General features: G+C 42.8%; 1 protein-coding gene across 2 annotated transcripts in view; it reads left to right on the top strand.

The window, feature by feature from the left end:
- The window catches only part of LOC148039103 (tRNA/rRNA methyltransferase (SpoU) family protein), a 50355-nt gene extending 31522 nt beyond the window's left edge, over positions 1–18833 (top strand). The window contains exons 3-7 of one of the 2 annotated variants that reach the window (XM_087674988.1): positions 17045–17183; positions 17337–17398; positions 17533–17671; positions 17751–18043; positions 18285–18422. In XM_087674988.1, the coding sequence (XP_087531114.1) occupies positions 17045–17183; positions 17337–17398; positions 17533–17671; positions 17751–18008 (598 nt within the window). In that variant the 3' untranslated portion in view covers positions 18009–18043; positions 18285–18422. Of the gene's footprint in view, positions 1–17044; positions 17184–17336; positions 17399–17532; positions 17672–17750; positions 18044–18284 lie in introns of both variants that reach the window. The other variant, XM_087674989.1, reaches the window with a different exon arrangement.
- The last annotated feature ends 3754 nt before the right edge of the window (positions 18834–22587 follow it).

Below are 22587 nucleotides of genomic sequence, written 5' to 3'. Positions count from 1 at the left end.
TGAATGTCTAAAAAGTGTTAGTTTCATCACTATCACTATCAAGAGTAGGAGCCGTCCCCTCTCAAACTAGAAGGGAAAGCAAGAGGGAAGCACTCTCTCCCTGTCAAGCTGAAGAAGTAGGGAAGGGTGTACCTAAATCGATCTTGGGTAACAGGTACGGAAGAACCGGCAGGTTAACCGCTTTGGTCAAAATATTTGCAAAATTGTCGGATGTGGGCACAAACTTTAGGTGGATAGTGCATAGCTCAACCTGCTCTTTGGAAAAATGGAAGTGGACTTCCACATGCCGCGTTCGTGGTATAATGATCGGATTGTCCGCAAGGGCAATGGCACTCTGGTTGTCGTAGTAGACAACAGTGGGAGAGTCGCATGGGAAATGAAGGGTTGCCAGTAAACTCCTCAGATAGATGGTCTTGGTGATGCTATCGAAGAGAGCCCGGTACTCAGCCTCGGCCGTGGAAATCGCCATCGTCTCCTGTTTACGGTTGACCAAGAAATGGGAGCCGTGCCCAAGGTAAAGAGGTAGCCACCATGAGAACGCCGGGTGTTGGGGATCACCTTGTCAGAAGTGGAGCAGCGGTGGAAGCATAAACATGTGGTGAAATAAACTGCTGAAACACAAGACAAAAAGAGAAAAGAAAGAACACGATACAGATGAGAACTCAGATGTATGCACGGGAAATGGAATCCATATATTTGAACACGAGACAGTCGCATACAACAGTGAGTCACTGGCTGCGTGGGCACTGGCACTGGCTCCTCTCTCCACAGAGTCTGCAGATGGTGAAGATGAAGTGACTGACTGAGGAGGAGCCACTGAGTATAAATAGGCTGAAAAAGTGGGGAGCAATAATGCTGGTCGGACAGCATTAAAGCTGACCGACTGGTGCATAAAATGCCCCAATGGCATAAAATGCCACACCAGAAAAATACCTAAAATACCTAATAAAAATGCCCAGCCCAGATCAAGCTCAGACTCACACATGAGCTGACAAATACTCTGCTAACACCCTCTCTCAGATCATGGGGGATCTGATACAAGACAATAGTACAATGAAAAGGGATCAGAAACTATACAACATAGAACCACCAAGTAGAACCATGGATACCCAAGCAGTGGGTGATCAAGCCACCACCAAGGTGCCTCGGAGAGAACCTGATGTCGATGTCGATCGTACCAAACACCTGAAAATAGAGAAGATCATAGCATATCTCTGTGTCCATCACTAATGTCTCGCAGTAGCATACAAGACCATCCTGTCAAAAATGCCTCTGAACATAGGTGACCATGGATTCCCCGCCTTTGGCCAGACCGCCAAAGTGTCCCCTCATGTGAGCTCCAGACGAAAGCCTCCCGCTCTCTGTCAAATAACCAGCTCAGCATGAACCTGGATGTCAATCCCAGCTCCAGGATTTGATTCCGCCAGACTGAAGTCGATGCGTCAGGGACGTCCCTTTCTGGAACCTGTGCACCTGTATAAAAGTATAGATGAGGTGTGGCTGCCCCATCTGAACACCCGCTCACACTCCCTCTCTGGCACAAGAGAGTCGTGAGGGATGACCTCATCACCACCACTAGAAAGCAGCCGAGGAAGGGGCAACCAAGCCCTTCCCGCGATCCAAAGAAGAGGATCCCTTCCACGCCTTGGACTTCACCTTGGCCGGAGGATCAGAGTCGGAATCTGATGAAGGAGAGGACTCATCGGTAGAGCCAGCATCCCGCTTCGTCTTCTGCTCCTTCTTCCTGGAAGCCGCTAACTTCTTGCAGTCCTTCCGCAAATGTCCCTTCTTGCCACAGTGGTAACACTGGGCCTTCGACTTCTTCTTCCCGTCACCCCTCTCTGAAGCTACATAAGCCTCATCTCCATAATGTGCCAGAAGCCGCCCCTGTAATCTCAAGGATGTCGCATGGCTATCCTCATCAAAATCTTCAGGAAGAAGAAAAGGACGGAGAGGTCGAGGAATAGCTCCACAGACGATGTACCATAACCGCTTCTGCACAAACCAAGCTCTCATGACAGCACTCCATGTGAGATAATCAGGTCCATGTAACTTATCATCAGTGGAAGTGCACGGAGGAGCCATATGGAGAGGATAAGAAGAGAAGTAGAGAAGAGATGGAATTGAGAGAGGAAACACAGCCAAAACACAAGCACAGACTGTAGAAAATGAGAGTTCACATGCAATATAACCCAAAATCTGATCAATAGAAGACAAAATCTGCTGCAGAAAGTTAAAAAATCAGTCAAAAACTGCCAAAAAAAGAGAAAACGGCCTGAAGTAACAGTCACCCAGCCACGAGAGATGCTGAATCAGCAAAACGCAGGCTGTAAACTGGAGAAAAACAGGTAGAAAACTGTCGCCAGCAGCTGCAGATGAAAAACGCAGGCAGCAGAGGGTGCGTAGGCAGCAGAGGGTGCAGAGGCAGCAGGCGAGGGCAAAACTGCAAAAAACGCAGGCTGAAAACAGCCCTAAAACAGGTCGCCTGGCTGTGACAACAGTCGTCGGATCAGCAGGGATAAAAACAGTCCTGAAATCAGCAATAAAACACAACAGAAACACACATCCTGAAAACTGATACCATGTCAGAAGTGGAGCAGCGGTGGAAGCATAAACATGTGCTGAAATAAACTGCTGAAACACAAGACAAAAAGAGAAAAGAAAGAACACGATACAGATGAGAACTCAGATGTATGCACGGGAAATGGAATCCATATATCTGAACACGAGACAGTCGCATACAACAGTGAGTCACTGGCTGCGTGGGCACTGGCACTGGCTCCTCTCTCCACAGAGTCTGCAGATGGTGAAGATGAAGTGACTAACTGAGGAGGAGCCACTGAGTATAAATAGGCTGAAAAAGTGGGGAGCAATAATGCTGGTCGGACAGCATTAAAGCTGACCGACTGGTGCATAAAATGCCCCAATGGCATAAAATGCCACACCAGAAAAATACCTAAAATACCTAATAAAAATGCCCAGCTCAGATCAAGCTCAGACTCACACATGAGCTGACAAATACTCTGCTAACACACCTATCCAATCAGAATCAGTGTATCCATGCAAACATAAACCAGAACCATATGTCAGGCCATAAGAATAAGTAGACCCTAAATAATGCAACACACGAAGGCATGCAATCCAATGTGATATCCTAGGTGATGTGAAATACTGATTGAGTATGCTAACTGAGTAAGCTAAATCTGGCCTAGTGTGAATTAACCAAAGAAGTTTTCCTACAATAGAGCGATAGGTATGTGCATCGAAGGGCTGTCGTAGGGTATTCTTCGATAAGTGCACAGTAGGATCCAAAGGCGTAGCCACTGGACGTGTTTGATCCGAAGTGTGTTGTTCCACTAGTTGAAGTGTGTATTTCTACTGTGACACAAAAATACATCCCCTAGAATGACACTCAAAGACTCTGAAGTGGGAAATGATAGGTCGAGAGCCAAAAAATGCTTCATACGGGGTCTTTTGAAGAAGAGCCACATCGGTTGAGGATGTACATCGAAGTATTAAGAGCCTCGACCCAAAGGCACTCAAGAAGCTCTACTACTGCGAACAACATAGAGCGTGTCATTTCCATGACTGTCTGGTTCTTGCGCTCTACAACTGTATTCTGAGAGGGCAAGTTAGTAGAGGAGAGTTGGCGAGAGATGCCATGCTTAAGTAGAAACTTAGAAAACTTGTGGGAGATAAACTCACGACCACTATCACTCCTCATGTAACCAACACGATGACCGGTCTGGTTATGAACCAAAAGCACCCAAGCAGAAAAATAGGTAAAAGCATCGGACGTATGCTTGAGGAAGTACACCCATATGTATCTAGAATGATCATCCACTATAAAAAAAAAGTATAGCGTGCCATTCAAGGCGGTAGTGGATGTTGGTCCGCAAAGATCAACATGAATCAATCTAAGAGGCTCCTCAGTACGATGTGTGGATTGATGAGGGATGGGGTACGGTGCTGCTTTCCGAGCTGACAAGCTTTATATACATCTCGAGCTAGTTTTAGGCGGGGAAGACCCTGAACTAGCTGACAGCGGGATAACTCATAAAGAGAGTCATAACCAAGATGCCCTAAGCAAAAGTGCCAAAGATGCTCATTGTTTGTAGGCTTCCAAGATGTGGCTAATGCCTGGAATCTATGAAACACGGAGTCCTCGGCTGTCGGCTCGGTTAGAAAGTGTGTCATGTGGTAAAGGCCATTAGGCTATTCTTCACCGCGAGCAATAACTAAATCAATTTGAGAGTCAAGGATCTCGACTGTGGTCGTTGTAAAGAAAACTGCTTGCCCCAACTGGCAAAGCTGTTGAATAGATAACAAGTTCACCCCAAGCTAGGGGACATGGTATACATTGTCCACAGTGAAGCCAGATTGACCCTTGTCAGTGGCAAAACTGATGCTGCCTTGAGCCTGAATCTTGACCGAGGAGTTGTTTCCTACGTGAACCCGCGTGGCTGTAGGGGCTTGGGAACAAAAAATGTTCGCTATAGGAGTCATATGATGTGTAGCTCCATTGTCCACAATCCAAACAGGAGCTAAAGTGCTCAGCAGTGATGAGTGGGCCTTTGCGGTAACCTCATCGGGAGGCAACTCACATACGTGGACGAGACTCGCATTTGATGTCTCTATGGAGACGATGTGGGCCTCTATAGACCAGTCAGACAATCCATCTGGAGTTGTCGATTGAGATGGGAACGGAAAATGTCCGCTATAGAAGCCATATGATGTGTAGCTCCACTGTTCACAATCCAAACAGGAGCTAAAGTGCTCGGCAGTGACAAGTGGGCCTCTGCGGTAACCTCGTCGGGAGACAACTCACAGACGTGGATGAGACTCGCATTTGATGTCTCTATGGAGACAATGTGGGCCTCTACAGACCAGTCAGACAATCCCTCTGGAGTTGTTGTCGATTGAGATGGCTGAGCGGTGACAGTACGAGTCTGATCTTTAAACTGCCCCTTGCCATCACCCTATCTCCCTTATTGGAGGTTGCCCGTCGACTGAGAGGCGGGGGTCTGAGACTTAGATTTGGGTGCTGTGTCTCTGGCCTTTGAGTGACACTCGTTGTGAAAATGACCAACCTTTTGATAATGTTGATAATATCTATTCTTTTTAGGTATATTCTGCCACTCTTGTTTGAGTTGTGATTGGGAGTTTCCTTGGGATTCCTGGGATTGATTTTGTTTTTGATTTTGAGTGGAGGTTTGATTTTATTTGCCCTTCCCTTTGTTGCCCCTTCTGAGAATGAGCAATAAGAGCCCCCTCTTAGGAAGAGTTCGTATGAAATTGATCGAACAACCGTGAGTAATGCAATAGCTGACACTCAAATTCATAGAAAGTAGGCATGGTAGGCTTTGAAACCATACCTTCCACAAGGTTGAAGTATTTCCATGGGAGTTTATTCAGAAACAATGTGACTTGATCGTCAAAGGACTTGGGAGTCCATGTAGTGGAAAATTTGGCAAGAAGTCACCGATACTCAGTCAACTTGACTTTTAAGTCATCTCGGCTAGTGATTTTAAAAAGTTGGAGCTCATGGTCAAGATTTATATGACGGGTTCTATCCGGAGTGGCGAGCCGCATAGCAGTTAGTCAAGTATGCCTATCACTTTGACGCTAAGTCAAAATGCTGATGTTGAGAATGAAACTCAGGCAATAAGCCCTGCATTAGCTCAACAATAGCGGAGGTATTGTTAGCCTTCCACGAGTGGACAACCTCGTATGGAACAAGTACGGGATCGGGTTGGGGTTCCAACCGCTGCACAAGATCCCATAGGTTCTGGGAGTCAAGGACATGTCTCATCAAGCTCGACCAAGTGGTAAAGTTTGACATGTTGAAACGAGTCTTATCATTGAAAGCATGCTTGGCAGAAGATGAGGTGGAACCATGAGGTGTTGGGAAAGTGGGATAAGATGGAGGTGGAGGGTAAGATGATGGTGGTGGTTGTGTTTGATAGGAAAATGAGGGGGAAAAGGTGGGTAGGTAAAAATAGGCTGGGAGCGTCCAATGAGTATCGATTGATGTGGAGGCACTGGAACATGAATGTCTCCATAAGGTGCCGATGGAGGTAGAGGCATTGGGACATGAAAGCCTTGTCCAAAGCTTGATTGGGGCACAACAACATGACCAGAAGGTCCACTAGATAATGCTATAGAAGCAAGTTGTGGTACCGATTGATCCACACTTGGGAGAGATTGGGGGGGGGGTACCCAGGCTGCAATGATCCCGAAAGTGTGTGAGAAGTAGGTGGAACTCCACCTGATGGAGGAAAAGATGAGGTCCTAAAGGCGGTGCTTATGTTTCCTTAACCCCCCAGTGCAGTGTGATGTGCAAATGAGATGTTTGATAGGGGAATGTAAATGGTGTAAAGGAAAGTGGGGAAGCAGCGAAAGAATGTGGTGGGATGGGTGGGTTTTGAATTTGTGATGTGAAAGGTGCAAATGCATTTTGCTCATTTTTACCATTTAATACTTGAAAAGGAAATGATGATGATGATGATGCACCATGCAATGTAGAAATAGAAACACCAAATTCATTCTGATTTTGAGAAGTAAACTGAAAAGAAGGAAGGGTAGAAGAAGAGGTATCTGGCTTTTTCTTATAATCCCCACGACGTGTGTTAACATACAAGAATTGGTCCTCAAGAGAACCTTTTCCATAGTCAACGGATTGTACTCTATCTTCCTGATGATTTCTACCAGTATATTGCAAAACAGAAGAGGTAAAAGACGAAGGAACAAAAGAGGAATCTAAAGTACCTTGCACCGGAGTGGTCGGAAGAGGATGAAAGAATGGAACATACTCCGGATCTCTTTCTCCAACAGGGGGCCCATCCCTAAGGGAGGTCTCAACGACCGTGCAATATCATCAGATTTATGGGCAAGATCTGAAGAGAGAAATTCATGCATACCTTCATTGAGTAGCTTCTCCTGAAGGGCAATTCTTCGATTGAGCTTCTCAATCTTCTTTCGTCTAAAGTCCATGATCACATGATATTCTTTAGTGGAAAGCTTGTATAGCCTTTCTTCCGTGTTGTAAGAAGTGTCTTCCACCATGTCGGAACTTTGTGGAGCAAGCTGTTTTGCCCACTTTGGATCAGTTCTTGGTATAGGTTGTTTTGGAGGGTGAATTGGTGTTGATGTGTTCAAAGTCATTTGAGCCTACTGTTGTTCTTGCTTCTTGCGGAGAGCTTTCAGATCAAAGGCCTAGGTTTCTCAGAGAGTACCAAGCTCTGATACCATGTAAAGAAATACTTTGATACAGAAGCATAAATAACAATCGTACGACAAAGCACACACTGATAAAAGAACTCAATTACGATTAGGGTAACTCAGAGACAATAAACACAGATAATAATTGAAGTGATATACTTGCTGAATATACAATGCTCATGCAACAAACACAATGCAGTGAATGAATATTGAACCTCGAACTCCTGTATCCTAAGGATTAGGACAAAGGTAATGAGCTGGAGAGCGAGTCGTACTCTGAATGGATCCGGAATCGCAGCAAGGCAGCCTCTGGATGTCGAACACCAGCAAATGCAGAAGTGAGAAGCTAGATCTGATGTAGATGGCAGTTAGGAGAGAGAAAGACTAAAAACGCAAGTAGGATAGCTTGTAGGGGAGGGAAAATTGCCAAACGCAAGCTGGACAGCTTGGTGACAGCCTGTAGAAGCTGGGTGACAGCTGGAGGAGAGAGAAAATTGCTAAACACAGGCTGTAGATGACGTTGTCGGAGGGGTTTTTGTCGAAAGGTCGAATCCACCAGGGATCAGAAGGAGAAGGAAGTAGAGATAGGAGATAGAAGAGAAGATAGAGAATACCCAAGTGGTAAACACTACAAAAACAAATCACAATGAATTGAATCAATATGTATTGAAAGAACTTGGAATCTTTGCACTACTCAGAAGCAATCTCCAGGCATTAGATCTCTTGGAGCTTCTTTGTAGAACAAAACGTGCATAAAAATTACAGCTCCTTCTCTGCTGCTCGGAACCCAAATCTGATGGCTCCGTTGGCTCCGAAAGGGGGGTAAAACAGTAGGACGCCTGGTCACAGATCTTCCAGATCACTCCTTTCAGTTCAGTCTATAGTTTTCAGTCTGTTTATAGTGATTGCGACCCACGCGATTTCGTCAATTTGTCTTTTTTATGAAAAATCTCCTAACTAGCTGAAAAAGCAACTTGCTTTTTGCATGCCATCCTAATCCAGAAGCTACTTTTTCGAATTTTTAAAAGAAATAATATCAAATATAGGCTAAAATTATCCAAAAATCTAGTATTTTTGGATAATTCATGCAACTCACACTAATACTAATGACTCAGATCACATTGACTCTCTTGATTAATAAGAAGTCGGATGATGATATATTCCATACTTTTTCACATTGTGTCCTCATAACATCATGACATCCACCCTCTCTGAACCTGCACATCCTCCGGTATGTGCCAAAACCCTAGTTGTCACCGGATTCTGAGTCCTCCTCATCCTCTGCAACTATATCCTTTACTTCTTTATCTTTCATATCTTCCTGGCTAGCCCCTGTATCAGGACCACTATTTTCTTTCAATTCTGGTAACTCATAGGTAGTAGATTCTCGCCTTTTGAATAATTTGATTCTTTTCCTGCTACAGGAAGTTTGATGGCTGTCCCATCCAGCTCATTTAATGTATAAGTAGCATTATTAAACACCTGTCTTACCACATAGGGTCCAAACCATCTTTTGGAAACTTTACGCATGGCACTATGTTGGTTATCTAAATTGCTATCATCCCCATTTTGTATGGTTCTTGGTCTTAGTCTATGTCTTTTGTCAAACCGTTTCTTGTTCTGTATCCTTGCTGCCCTTAACTTTGCAGTTGCTGCCTCTATGTCTTCTGACTTTCTTTCCAATTGTCTAATGCGTAAGGCCAACAACTTCTCTCAATTCAACTCCTCCTCCCAAGGTAACACACTCCATGTGTCTGTCATCTCTTCTTTCGGCATGATAGGTTTTTGACCATATATCAATTCTGCAAGCATATATCTTGTAATAGCACTATGAGTTGTTTTGTCAGCCCACAAAGCATAAGGGAGCAATCGTGGTTACTCTTTTGTCTTCTCTCCACATGCTTTTGCCAATGCCTTCACAATCGGTGGATGACCTCTTTCACTTTTGCCATTTCCTTCAGGGTTATAGGCTGATTTTAAAGCAAGCTTTATCCCCAACCGTGCAAAGAAATCATGAGCCTCATCTGCATCTAGCTCACCCCTATCTGCTGTAATTTTTCCCACACAGCCATATCGACAAAATATCTTTTCTAAGAGAAAAGTACATACGACATTTGTCGTCTTAGTACGTAGAGCTCTCCCTTCCACTTGATTAGTCAAGTCTTCACGAGCAAGCACAAGATACCTTATTTGCCAAAGACCTGTAGGCATTGTGACCAAATCCACCACCCACTTAAAATGAAGAGACAATGGATATGTGGGTTGCAATCCATCCCGATGTCTCACAGTTGAATACATTTGACATGTCGTACATGTTTCCACAAAGTGAGCAACATTCTTATACATACCTTGCTACCAATATCTTTCTTTGATCTTTGTAAAAGTACCCCAAACACCTCTATGACCAGCCCACAAGCTTTTATGAAATTCTTGCATTACTTTTACTTGTGAAGCTCTGTCACCCAAAACTCGCAATGGCATACCCTGTTTCTTTTTAGCATGTTTTCATAAGTATCCATCTTTTAAAAAAACCTATACGCTTTCCTCTTGATTTTCTTAAACTCCTCATCTGACTATTCATCTCTCTTTGTTAATGTACTGAGATATTGATCAATTCTCAGCCACTCTCCTGCATATTTGTCTTCCAAAAACACTTCTACACAAGATGTAAAACATCTAAAGTGTCTTCTCTTTGTTGTCCAAGCTTTTGTTAATGCTGTAGCAACACCTTGCATTGCTAAATTCACTCTTGCAACATCATTTTCAGCCATAAGAAAGTCATCTTCTTCCTCCTCATCCATCATCCCATCTTCATTCTCATAGCGTGCTCGAGATAACATGTCTGCCACTGGGTTATCTCTTCTTGCAATATGCTGAAATTCAGGGTTCAAAGATTTGATGTATGCAATCCACTGGAGCATAGCAATGTCCGGGGTAGCACAACTAGTAATCATACCCAATACCGGTAAACAATCAGTCTCAATGATTACATGAGCACCCATAAAATACTCCTTATCACATTTAAGGGCTGTCACAATTCCTCATAATTCTCTTTTTACCTGTGGATATCTTCTCTGTCGTTCAATCAACACTTTTGCACCAAAGTGTATTGCATATCTTTGCCCTTCCTCATCATCTTGCCCAATTGCCCATCCAATCCCGATTGGGCTTGTATCAACAGTAATAATGATAGGCTTTTTATGTGAATAGTTAGCCTTTCTCAATGTAGGAGCAGATTTTAAGAGTTACTTCAATTTCTTCATTGCTTTCTGATGCTTTCTTTTCCAATGAAAATTTTGACATTTCCTTAGAAGCTGATAAAGAGCATCGGCTACATGTGCAAAGTGAGGAATCCATATCAAATAGAACACACATGCACCCAAGAATCTATGCACCTCTGATACATTCGTGCATACATCTTGCATTCTATCAATCCCATCTATTTTTGCTGGTGATGGCCTTCGCCCATAAGGCCCACACATATGCCCAACAATCAAAATCTCTTCAACTTTAAAGATAGACTTTGGTCCAGAAAGAGTTAAATGCACCTCTTCTAGAGTGTCCAAATCCTCTCACAATCCACAATATGGTCTGCAACAAACTGTCTGCATCCATGAGCATCCATCTCTTCATTCTTTTCATCCATTGCACACCTTTTGATTGGAACATTATCCAAGAAGGGCATAGTCAATTGTGGTGTAAAATCCGTGAGTACCCTATTTATAGCATTTGTCATGTGTGCCACTGAGTTTGTTGCACCCTGTGGGAGAGCACACATCCGTACTAACCCCAAAGGTGTCTTCATGGCTGTGATATCCCTGCTTTCAATTGCAAGCTAAAACTAATCATAACCCGAGTAAAGATCACCCAAAGAATAAATCGCTTTGCCTGCAAAAGCCTCTGCAAATTCATCAACCATAGGACTTGCATCCACATTTCTTATGGTTACTTTATTGATCGGTTGTATGTCTTGAATAAATCTCAAAGCCCCATTTTTTTTGGGCACAGTAAACCAACAATTTGAGTACGGGGCTAAAGAAGGCTCCAAGATCTTCATGCAAATCTTTTCATTTAACAAGTCCATCAGCTTTGGCAAGTAAGCTTTAGGCATTGGAATAGGCCTCAAGTTCCATGGTACATGTGGCATAGTAAATATGACTATAGGAGATGCAACATTTGGATCCACACAACCTATTTCACTTGGCTGAAATGCAAATGCCTTCCCATGTCTAGCCAACATCTGCATAAAACAGTCTCTCTCAGCAGGTAAAAGAAACCCTTCTACACCAACTTTCAATTCCTATAATGTTTCAGATGTAAACTGATGACCTATATCTTTAGGATCTCGTAAGCTTGGCTGCCTTGACACTTTTTCATATATACCCTCACTCTTTGGTGGAAGTGGCAAAGCAATTGGTTTCACCTTTTTGTCAACTGTCTTATACTTTGTCTCCACAAGTGCTTCAACCCATTGTAATCCTTCCTGCTGAGCAAACAATGCTATAACATCATACATATCCAAAGAACATACTGACAACACTCTATTTTCAGTCTCATTTTCTACATGTATAGTTGCTGAAATTCCAGCCATAGTGTTAGTAATATTCAGCCCATAAAAGATACCTGAAATGCCATCATTTTCAGCTAACAGTCCCAATGCTCTTAGTTTCTTAATAGCCCGTTTCATAGATATGCGTTCAGCCCTACACATAGCTTCCATAGGCTTAAACCAACATGAACTGTTTGCTGTAAACTGAGAATTACCAATAGTAAATATTCATCAAGGGGCGAGTACACCCTTTGAACAACACTAAACACAAACAGTAAGAAATTGGACTGATTTTCTCCCATCCTTGCTTCTGACTCTTGTATAAGCAGAACCATCATCAAGTACCTTTGTTTCCATACGCACACCTGTAATATAGGGCTGTCCCAAAATCACTGCATATGAGGAATTATCTTGCACAAAGAAGTGTTGCTCCTCTTGTACATCACCAATTGTCACTTTTACATTAGGACATGCAGCATAAAGCTCTCCCGAAGAATGATTTGCAACCCTCATACACCAACCATGATCAGTGTCTACCATGCACCATTTTCATACAATCTCCGCTCAATGATATTTATCTCAGACCCATGGTCAAGTAAAGCAACACAAGGAGTTTCACGTTCCCCTATTTTCACTACCGTTTCAGTGGTATCTCTAGCCCAATGATTTCTTGTGTAGTGACTTTGAGGAATAAATCCTAGAGTCTCTTCTCCATATTGTTGCATTTTCCTTACTCCACCATGTATATTGCTACAAGACAATGCATTTTCAGCCACTTTTTTCTCTTTTCCACATGCTGTCCACTGATTAGTAGCATTCTGCATAGATAATCGAGTACTTACTTTATACTCATATTCAGCCCGAATACCCAACAAACCAGTTTCCTCTTCAAATTGCAGTAATGCACTAGTGGTATTACCAAGAAACTGACCCTTCCTTTTAATTATGTCAATGATCTCATCATGAAATTCTCGCTTGGCAATGCCAAGCACCTCTCCCAAGGTAAATTTCACCCGATTGTTTAAGATCCGTTCTTCAAGAACCTTCTTAAGATCTGTGACTGTCTCAATGTCAGATTGCAACTTATATCCTGGTTGCTTGCCCTTCTTTTTGCCCTCTTGTTTGTTATCTTGTTTTTGCTCCTGACTGACCTCTTCCATAACATGCTCGGGAGGTGGCTGATTTGCAGCTTTAGGCTGATCCATACTTCTTCTTGTCATTCTTTTAGATGTCCCTGCAATATCTTCATTTCTTTTTCGTTTTTCTTCCACAAGTACATCCGTGTTTTGTACCTTTGCTAAATATACATACACTGAATATGCATCTACCAGTGATTCCCAACCAGTTATGCCACGAATGTCTTGCCCTGCATGAGACATTTCACTATCAGTGACCTTTCTCTTTTCAGCTGCATGTAAAGCATGTGTCCATATTTCAGCCTTTGGACCAACCATCACTTGGCCATGCATTCTATCCAACTGTAGACCAAAAGTAGAAGCATGTACTGCTGCATAAGCATTTCGGACAGCCAAGTCTTTCAACAACTTTTGCATACCTCCCTTTCCAAAATTCAAAGCAAGAGGCAATCTCGTTTCTTGTGCATGGATCTTGCCATCTTTCCAAAAGATAAGCTGTCATGCCAAGGCCTCCTGATAGGCAGCACAATCCTTTCTCTCGTGTTGCAAACTGTCACACCAAATACATCTTTTTCCAAGTTTAGGGGCTGCTGTCCGTCCCCTTTCCTCTTGTTCTTTTTCATCCAATTTTGCAATCTTCAATTGAAGATCCTGCATCCCTTTGACCAATTCATCCAAGACATCTTCCCTAACAGAGGGAACAATAGCAGGCACAGCCATAGGGTTAGCCACAGAAGCGGATGGCTTATTGGATACTTCAACTGTTTTGCCTGTAACAGTGGGCAAACTAGAGACATGCAATCTTTCTCTTCTTCTATGCTTCTTCACAAGCGCAGTAACAGCTTCCTTGACATGTCTCCACTCTGTTTTCAGACCTGTCTCTGTAGTCTGATTCCTCCAGCAAATCATCAAGCTTCTCTTGAAGCTCAGGATCAGTTGCTTGTAGAAACAATTCAATTTTCTGACTTGCAAGAGCTTGCTGTTCTGCGAGATCCAATTGCTCAAATCGACTTTCAAATTCTCTTAACAATTTCGTAGCCATAAGACTCTTATTGGGTTGTAAAACCCACTCTTGAAAAGTCTTGCGCGTAATCAAACTGGTGTCCTCAATGTAAAATTTTTCCCTGAGTGTCTTCTTGAAGGCTACCCAGTCTGCATCCTGCGAGTATAATTCAGTAATCCGTGCTTTCAGTTCATGAACAATAACACGTACAAAATACCGACTCCATGCAGATTGAGCCACTGCAAAGAATTCCATCTTCTGAGCATAGGTATGTACATATACAGATACATTCCTGCCATTGAATAACTTCACCTCACGCTCAACTGCTTGCAAAGCATTCATCACAACACTTTTTGTTTGAGCTGAAGCTTGCATCACCTGTTGTTATTGTTGTACGTGCATAAGCATATTCATATTTTGCACCAACTGTTGCAAAACATCATTGGAGAATGTATTCGAAGATTCTCCCATCTTGTATTTCCTTCTTTTGACGACCTTTCACGTCGGGTTTACCAATGTCGGAGGGGTTTTTGTCGAAAGGTCGAATCTGCCGAGATCAGAAGGAGAAGGAAGTAGAGATAGGAGATGGAAGAGAAGATAGAGAATACCCAAGTGATAAACACTACAAAAACCTCCAAATGGTCTTTTCTCAATGAATTGAATCAATATGTATTGAAAGAACTTGGAATCTTTGCACTACTCAGAAGCAATCTGCAGGCATTAGATCTCTTGGAGCTTCTTCGTAGAACATAACGTGCATAAAAATTACAGCTCTTTCTCTGTTGCTCGGAACCCAAATCTGATGGCTCCGTTGGCTCCGAAAGGGGGGTAAAACAGCAAGACGCCTGGTCACGGATCTCCTAGATCACTCCCTTTTCTTCTTTCAGTTTAGTGTGTAGTTTTCAGCCTGTTTATAGCGATTGCGACCCGCACGATTTTGTCAATCTGTCTTTTTGATGAAAAATCTCCTAACTGGCTGAAAAAGCAACTTGCTTTTTGCATGCCATCCTAATCTAGAAGCTTTTCTAACTTTTTCGGATTTTTACAATAAATAATATCAAATATAGGCTAAAATTATCCAAAAATCTAGTATTTTTGGATAATCCATGCAACTCACACTAATACTAATGACTCAGATCACATTGACTCTCTTGATTAATAAGAAGTTGGATGATAATGTATTCTATACTTTTTCACACTGTGTCCTTATAACATCACGACAACGTGGCAGGCAATACGGCAACAGGTCTGTGCAGGAATAGTAGTCGCCTGGCTGGGATCAGCTCCACCAAACTGCAAGAAGATGTCTGGAAATCAGGCGCCAACTGATGTAGACAGCAATGGACAGCTTCAACGGCTATGTCCTCCGTGAACGGGGTGTGGGCAGCAAGCTGAAACACCTGAAATATGCAAAAACGAGATTGTTGACTGAAGGGAGGGCAGCATATGTATTTATAGAAAGTTTGGGCCCTCCCAAGTGGGTTGGTTCTTATGGGACATAGAAACTCTCTAGGATCACGTTTCTTTAAAATAAACTAGGTTTCTTCGTTAATTTAAGCAAGTTTTGGGGCTGTTAAAAGTAAAGCTAATGCATTTTTAGCTCAACAGTTATGTATTAGGCATCTGCATTAGCAAGAGCATGTGGAGGTCAACCTAGTGGGCAGTGGATAGCAAGACATGGATAGGGCAGATTTTGGGGTTTCTGGCAAGACCATTTGGAGGTCAACTTGGCTGGGAGAAGATGGTGGCACACAGAATAGAGAAGATTCTTCATGCATATAAAGAGATGCAGAAATAACAGATTTTGGATCTCCTGGTGGGAGAATCTGGAGGTCAACATTGTGGGTGGCAGATGCTGACTAGCTAAAGTAATCTCTGCTTGGCATCTGACTGATGGTAGTGATCTGCATGCTACATAGAGGAATTCTGGTGACTGGTGGGATGAGTTTCAGGTTGATCATGTTACTGGTCAGGTCGGCCAGCATTGAATGTCCTATTGAAGTAGTTTCTGTTGATTCTGAATGTACAAAGAGGCTTGAGGTAGGCCTTCAAGGTTCATACGTTCTTCACCCTATTGGCACTCATTCCCCCCTTGTCCATCATTAGGGCTGAGTTTGATGGTTTTAAATCTCTGCCCATGCATTTTTTTTTTTTTTTTTCGTAACCCCATGCGTTTCTCTCTCTCTCTCTCTCTCTCTCTCTCTCTTCCATGGAGAGTGGTTGAGAGGTGATTGGGTATATTCCTGCTGATATCAAGACCCGCATTCCTTTTGATATCAAGACCAGGCCTTGGGGATTTTGTTTTGTTCTTTCCAATACATACACACCACAAATTTGTGGCGGCATTTTTACTGCTGCACTGACCTTCCTAGAGGTGATGGTGGCTCCATGGCTGCATGATGGAATTTACTGCCCATGAGCAATGATGTTCGTGGAAGGGGTTTTCTGGCTATTAGGGTTTTTCAATTGTTCAGAGGCTAGAATTGAACACCCATGAGCAATAATGTTTGTGGAAGGAGTTTCCTGGCTGCTGGGGTCTTTCAATCGTTCAGAGGCCAGAATTGAACACTCATGTGTTTGTTTTGCTGCTGTTGGGCTCTTCCCAGTGGCACAAATCGAGTTCAAAATTGTCATATGAGTTGCACATCCTTTTTCATAATAATGGAATAAAAACAACAGAGTATGGTTTTACGGCAAAGGAGAATCGGAAAACAGTAACCTGAGATCTGTTGGAACATTGTCAGGATTCAATTTTGATATAGGGCACCTGGTTACTTCAAGCCTACGATATCAACCACCTGCAAGTATGGATGGATATGCTCATTGGATACTTCAAACCAAATACATCAACAACCCACAAGTATGGATGGATATGCCATTATAGGGAGAAGAGCACTGTAATGAAGGAGAACACGTATTCAAGCCAATGGCCAGGAGAGTTCCCGTAAATCACCCACCCTGTTATGGGCTTAGGGTGGATCTTGGGAGAACCTTTAGTGCATTGGCTTACCCTATCTCTAGTCAAAGACCAAAGATGCTATTATATGTACAGTATGAGAAAATGTTGTTTGTTCTTAAGTTCGCTTACCTCTACTCAATGGACTTTCTATTTCTAACTTTTGCCGATGCTTGCAGGTATAAGAGAAACAGAAAGGTAAGTATGGGTTCAGAAAAATGGTTGGATGCAGAACTATTTGAGGCCACAAAGGTTTGTCTTGAAGAGTTGCGATTACGTGGCTATCGGATTGCTGTAGCGAGTGTCACAGGGCAAAGTGTAACTATCTTCTTTAAGTTTCTGTTATATTTGCTGGACTTAAACCAGAATGGATGTGAGACAAGGTTGAGATTGTAACAAGAGCTAAATTCTTTGTAAGGCATTTAGAAGGGAAGTGAGTGGTAATAGATGCAAGACTTCTCCTTGGACTAGGTTTCAATATTTGACATCGACTGGACTGTACCAACAGCTGTGGTTTTTGGCAATGAGCTTAGGTAAGTGTAATGTTATCTTGTTCTGATTTTGAGATTCCACTTATTTGGGGTGGATACAATGGGTCTGCACATTAATTGTGTGCGATCATCAACCTTCGTCCTTTCATTGAACTTGTGCTGATTTGTCTTTTCAGTGGAGTCAGCGTGGAAGCTTTAGAAATGTCAGACTTGAGATGCAGGATTCCAATGGTGGGGATGGTGGATTCGTTAAATGTCTCTGTTGCAGCTGGCATTGTTATGCAACATGCAGCCAATGATAGGATAACCCGCATGGTATGTTTCTCAGGGACTAAGTTTCTATCTGCTGAAGCTTGAAAGTTGAGCTATTTTTCATGATGGTTTGTTCCGTCAGGGTGTGCACGGAGACCTCTCAGCTGATGAACAGAGGATATTATGTGCTGACTTTTATTTACGCCATAGCTCGACAACTCTCAGTGTTCTTAATCGACTTGTTGAGAAAAAGAAAGAAGAGTTCACAGAAAATAACCAAACTAAGGGGCCTGTTTCTTTGCAATGCATTTTACGTGGAGAGCTAGAGGCTGATATTGAACTGCCTGATTATTTAAAAATTGATCTGGACAATATTAGCATAAAGAGTGGTGCTGATTAGGACAATTTGTATTCTCCAGCTATACAAGTTGATTGGTAATCTCCAGCTGCTTTCTCTCCTTTGTTTGTTGGCACATTTGTTAGTCGTAACTCCTGCTTTAAAAAGTTCGTTATCAGGTTATACACATTTTTGTTCTATATTGGACAGGAATCCTGTTTTCTCAATTTTGTCCATCTACTATAAAGTGTGTAAGGCAGATGAAATTACATGGTAGCTCTGTTTGGTGAATCACAATTGCCATCTTGATCTTAGAAAAGACCTCAATGCCCTCTGCAGGACGAGTCCCAGATTATGTCAAGCTCAGCCAGAACCTTTCTAACACATTCAAGTCAAAAGGTGCAATCAATGAATGCTACTTTAGAGACTTTCTATTGGCAGGAAGGAAGGATGGAAAGGTCAGGAGTATTGGATCTTTCAAACCCTGATGAGCATTGGCGAACAACCTACTGCTACAAGGTGTACCATAAGAGAGTCCAACATAATTCGGGGGGAGTCTTCTGGTAAGAGTATTGCTATGTTATCGCTAAATGTTCTTCATCTTGACCTTGAAGCACTTAAAACTTCCATGGGAATTGCGAATTGGCATAACCTGGGACCTTGAAATGTTCTTTGTCGGTTATGTTATTTTGGTTTGATGTAAGTTCTATATGAAATGTCAGACGATCCATCAAAGGATGGCTGCTGTTCTGTGCTTTCTGATGCTGAGGATTACACACGAATCTGATCACAGGTTAAAAGCACTATGCTGGGTTTATCTTATGACACTATTTATTTCTTAATGTTGGCATCTTAAGGCACTCCCTCTCTTAGATGAATTGTCAATTGCTTTTTGCTTTTTTGGGATGTTGTGAATTGGTCCTTAATTTGAGCCAAAATAAAACAGAAAATAGATATGACGTCATTGCACGTCATTGCAAGAATGGGAATGGGAAGAGATGAACCATTGAGCATTTTTTACGGAGTGGATGGAAACAGTAGTATGTCAACATTGACCTCGAATGCTAGATCTAGACACCCCTTCGTGGTGCCCATTTATCGGAGTTGATGGCATGTTACAGTGCAATTCTACAGCTAGCCTTAACAAAGTGATCCCTCACATACACACACACACACACTCTCTCTCTCTCTCTCTCTCTCCAGAAAGTTTCTTTTGCTTGGCATTCAGGAGTTGATGGCATGTTGCAGGTGCAATTTTACAGCTAGCTGAAACGAAGTGATTACTCTCTCTCTCTCTCTCTCTCTCTCTCTCTAGAAACATTCTTTTGCTTGGCATTCAAAGTAAGTCTGTTATTCATGACTGTCGTCACATGTCATCATAATACTAAAATTGACATCATGCAAAGTAAGCCCCTTATGTTACACGAGCGGGCTATATAGTCAGAACACAATTGTTACTCTATACTAGAAGCTACACAGCTGAAGACATTAATGCTAAGCGTGCCTATAATTTTGTGGCATTTAGTCTTTTTAATAGTGGGTAACTACAGTCTAGCTAGCATGTCAAAATTGTGGCCAGCTTCTAAATTCTCAAGTCCACGTAACAAAGCAAGGGTTACTGAGCTTCCCACTTGGAACTTGCAGTCGAATGGCGGTCTCAAGCCTTAGTTTGCCTATGTCGAGTTGTATTCGAGCGAGTAAGTCCCAACTCTTTTAGTTTAAAAGTTTCAAGCGCTAGTTCTCTCTCTTTCAGTTGATTAAAATACATGGTTGTGTAGCGCTAGTCCGATGACCTCAAGATCATTAGCTAATCTTGTAGGGACCCTTTCGTGAACCGTTTGCCTGTGTTTGCAGCTAACCATTTGTAGGAAACAACCTCACCTAACCCAAGTCAAAGGGCATGATCTTGTTACATGATGGAAACAAGGAGAAGCATATATTGACCAATGCATCCCTCATGTGAGACCCTCGCTTGAGACAAAGTTCTTATTAGGGGTGATGTCTCCTCTCTCGAGTTCTCCTTAGCTTGCAGGGTGGTGGACAGTGACAGCTTACCAGAATGCTTTGCCAGAGTCCTTTCAATTACCTCCTATGCGAGAGTCCAAATAATGACATTAGCTGCAGCCAACCACCCGCAGGAGACAGCTCTGCTTAGCCCGGCCGCACGACATGATTTTCTTACCTGATGGGGCGACGTTAGAGAGGAGTTCAGAGTGTCTCCTGACTCCCTTCTAATGGAGATAAAGGTCCAAACGCAAGGGCAATAATAGCAATGGAGAATCACAGCCAGACGGATCCAATCCCCACCAGGAGAGTTGGGTGTAATGTTCGTCCACCGTGTTGTTCAATCTCCCGCTCACATGTCGACCGACCTTGAGACTGAGATCGGGACTCCCTTAATGGAGGATTGAATATTAGGAGGGGATTCAATATGGAGTGCTTAAGAGGAAAAGTCAGGGCCTAAGTGATCTGTAGGATCACATTATGGTTCTCTTAAGATATAGGAGATCAACATCCTTGTTTGGGGAGAGGCTAAGAGGAGGGATAAAATCTAGCGAGAGAGAGAGAGAGAGAGAGAGAGAGAGAGAGAGTGCGTGCGTGCGTGCGTGCGTACTATTAGTTTTAGTTATTAGGAGGGGGAGGGGCAGGTGCCATGTGGCAATCTGTAGCTCTCCCCCGGGAAAATAGAAAATAGGGGGGCGGGTGCCATGTGTCAGTCAGCCATGCCCTCACAATTTTAAATTCTGCGCGAAATGCGGGCGACCTTCGTTTAAACCCCCGTGCGGGCGCCGCAGCCCGGTTGTCGGGGCGACGCCCTGCCCGCCATCACAAACACGCGTGCGCGCCTGCAAACGCCCCGTGCACGACACCACGCACCACCCGCCTGTGACCTGGACCTTCACTCCCCCCCGACTTGTCTTATCCCCTTTGTCCGAACGACCCCCTGCCCAGTTGCCACAAACGCACCCCAGCTTCCTGCCCGCTGACTGTCCACCCGGTTGCTCGTGCCCACCCACCCTACCTTGCATCCGTTGCCCACCCGACTGCCCACCCAGTCGCCCACCACATGGTACCCATGTGCGACCTGGATCCGGTCCACGTCCTCGATCTCGCCCACATCTACATGCTACTATATTATCAAATAGCATTCCATGTGTGCTTCACGCATATGGTACGCTAGGCCGCTTCACGTGCAGTTGCCGCGAAGCGGCATGCAAAGTTGCCGTGCTCAATAATCCATTTCTCCTCTTTCTCCCTCCTCTCTCTCTCTCTCTCTCTCTCTCTCCCCAATTCTCTCTAAGCATCCCCTCTCTCTCTGTCTCTCTCTTACACACACACCAAACTTAAAACTAAAAGTAATTTATAAAATTTGTAACTTAGAATCTTAGAAGTAGAAACAATCTCTTCCATGCACCATATTTACAAACTTTTCTCTCAACATCGTTCTAAGAATCACATGCTTGCTTTGTGGAAAAAAAGGAAACGTTATACCGAAACGAGTCATAATTGACACAAAGACCAAGTACCACGAAAAGAATTTCTATAAGAGACCTAACCAAAATGAAGCTACAAAGGCCAAGTGTAAGGCACGTGAGTGTTTTCAAGCATTATAGGCAAATGGCCGATGCCAACTAAAAAAGACTGTCTCCAAGATGCCTAATAGAAAGAAAGCTTCATCTTCTTTGAGTAATCATTAACAAAATCTTCTTCCTTAAGCAAAACATGCGAAGGCAAAGCAGGGAATGATTTCATAGTTTCCATTGGTAATCGTATGGGTGATGCAATAGTACTACCTTTCCCTTTATCATCTATTGGAACAAAAATCACAATATAAGTACGTGGAATAACAACGTTACATTGAAACGGGTCATAATCGAGAAAAAGACCAAGCATCACAAAAATAATTTCTATAAGAGACTTAGTCAAAATGAAGGCACGAAAGCCAAGTATAAGACATCTGAGTGTTTTCAAGTACCATTGGCAAATGGCCAATGCCAACAAAAAGAGACAGTCTCCAAGATGCCTAATAGAAAGAAAGCTTCTTTTTTTTTGAGGAATTATTAGCAAAATCTTTCTCCTTGAGTAAAATATACGAATGCGAAGTAGGAAATGATCCCACAGTTTTCATTGGTAATCGTATGGGTGATGCAATAGTTCTACCTCTTTTTATCACTTGCATTGGAACAAAAATCACAATATAAGCACATGGAATAACTAACAAATATCATTTCATCCCAACAATAATAATACATGGTCGAACATGTGAACCATTCTGTAGGTACCAACAAACATTGATGCAGTGTTATGAAATAATCCAAATCCTTGAATCCATACTTGAACCAATGCTTCGGTTTCTTATCAATATGAGAGCGTTGAAATCTCTTCTTATGGTCAACCTTGTATATATGCATTCGAAAATATTGTGTATTCATAATGCACAATTTCAATAAAAACTGGGAGCTTGATGCCAATATTAATATCATCATATAAACGCTCGATCCTTGCAAGTGTCATTCTTATGATATTATCACTCGTTACTGTACACAACGTACATTGTAGCTCCTTTTGATAGTCAAAAGTTGGGTAATAGTGTCACTTTAGGATATGTGTCTGCAAAAGTTAAATAAATAGCGAAATATGA

Source organism: Lygodium microphyllum, chromosome 3 (assembly GCF_053477565.2).
Source record: "Lygodium microphyllum isolate KBCC chromosome 3, Lygodium_microphyllum_v1.1.10, whole genome shotgun sequence".
Taxonomy (NCBI): Eukaryota; Viridiplantae; Streptophyta; class Polypodiopsida; order Schizaeales; family Lygodiaceae; genus Lygodium; species Lygodium microphyllum.
This window is presented reverse-complemented; position numbering and strand designations above follow the sequence as displayed.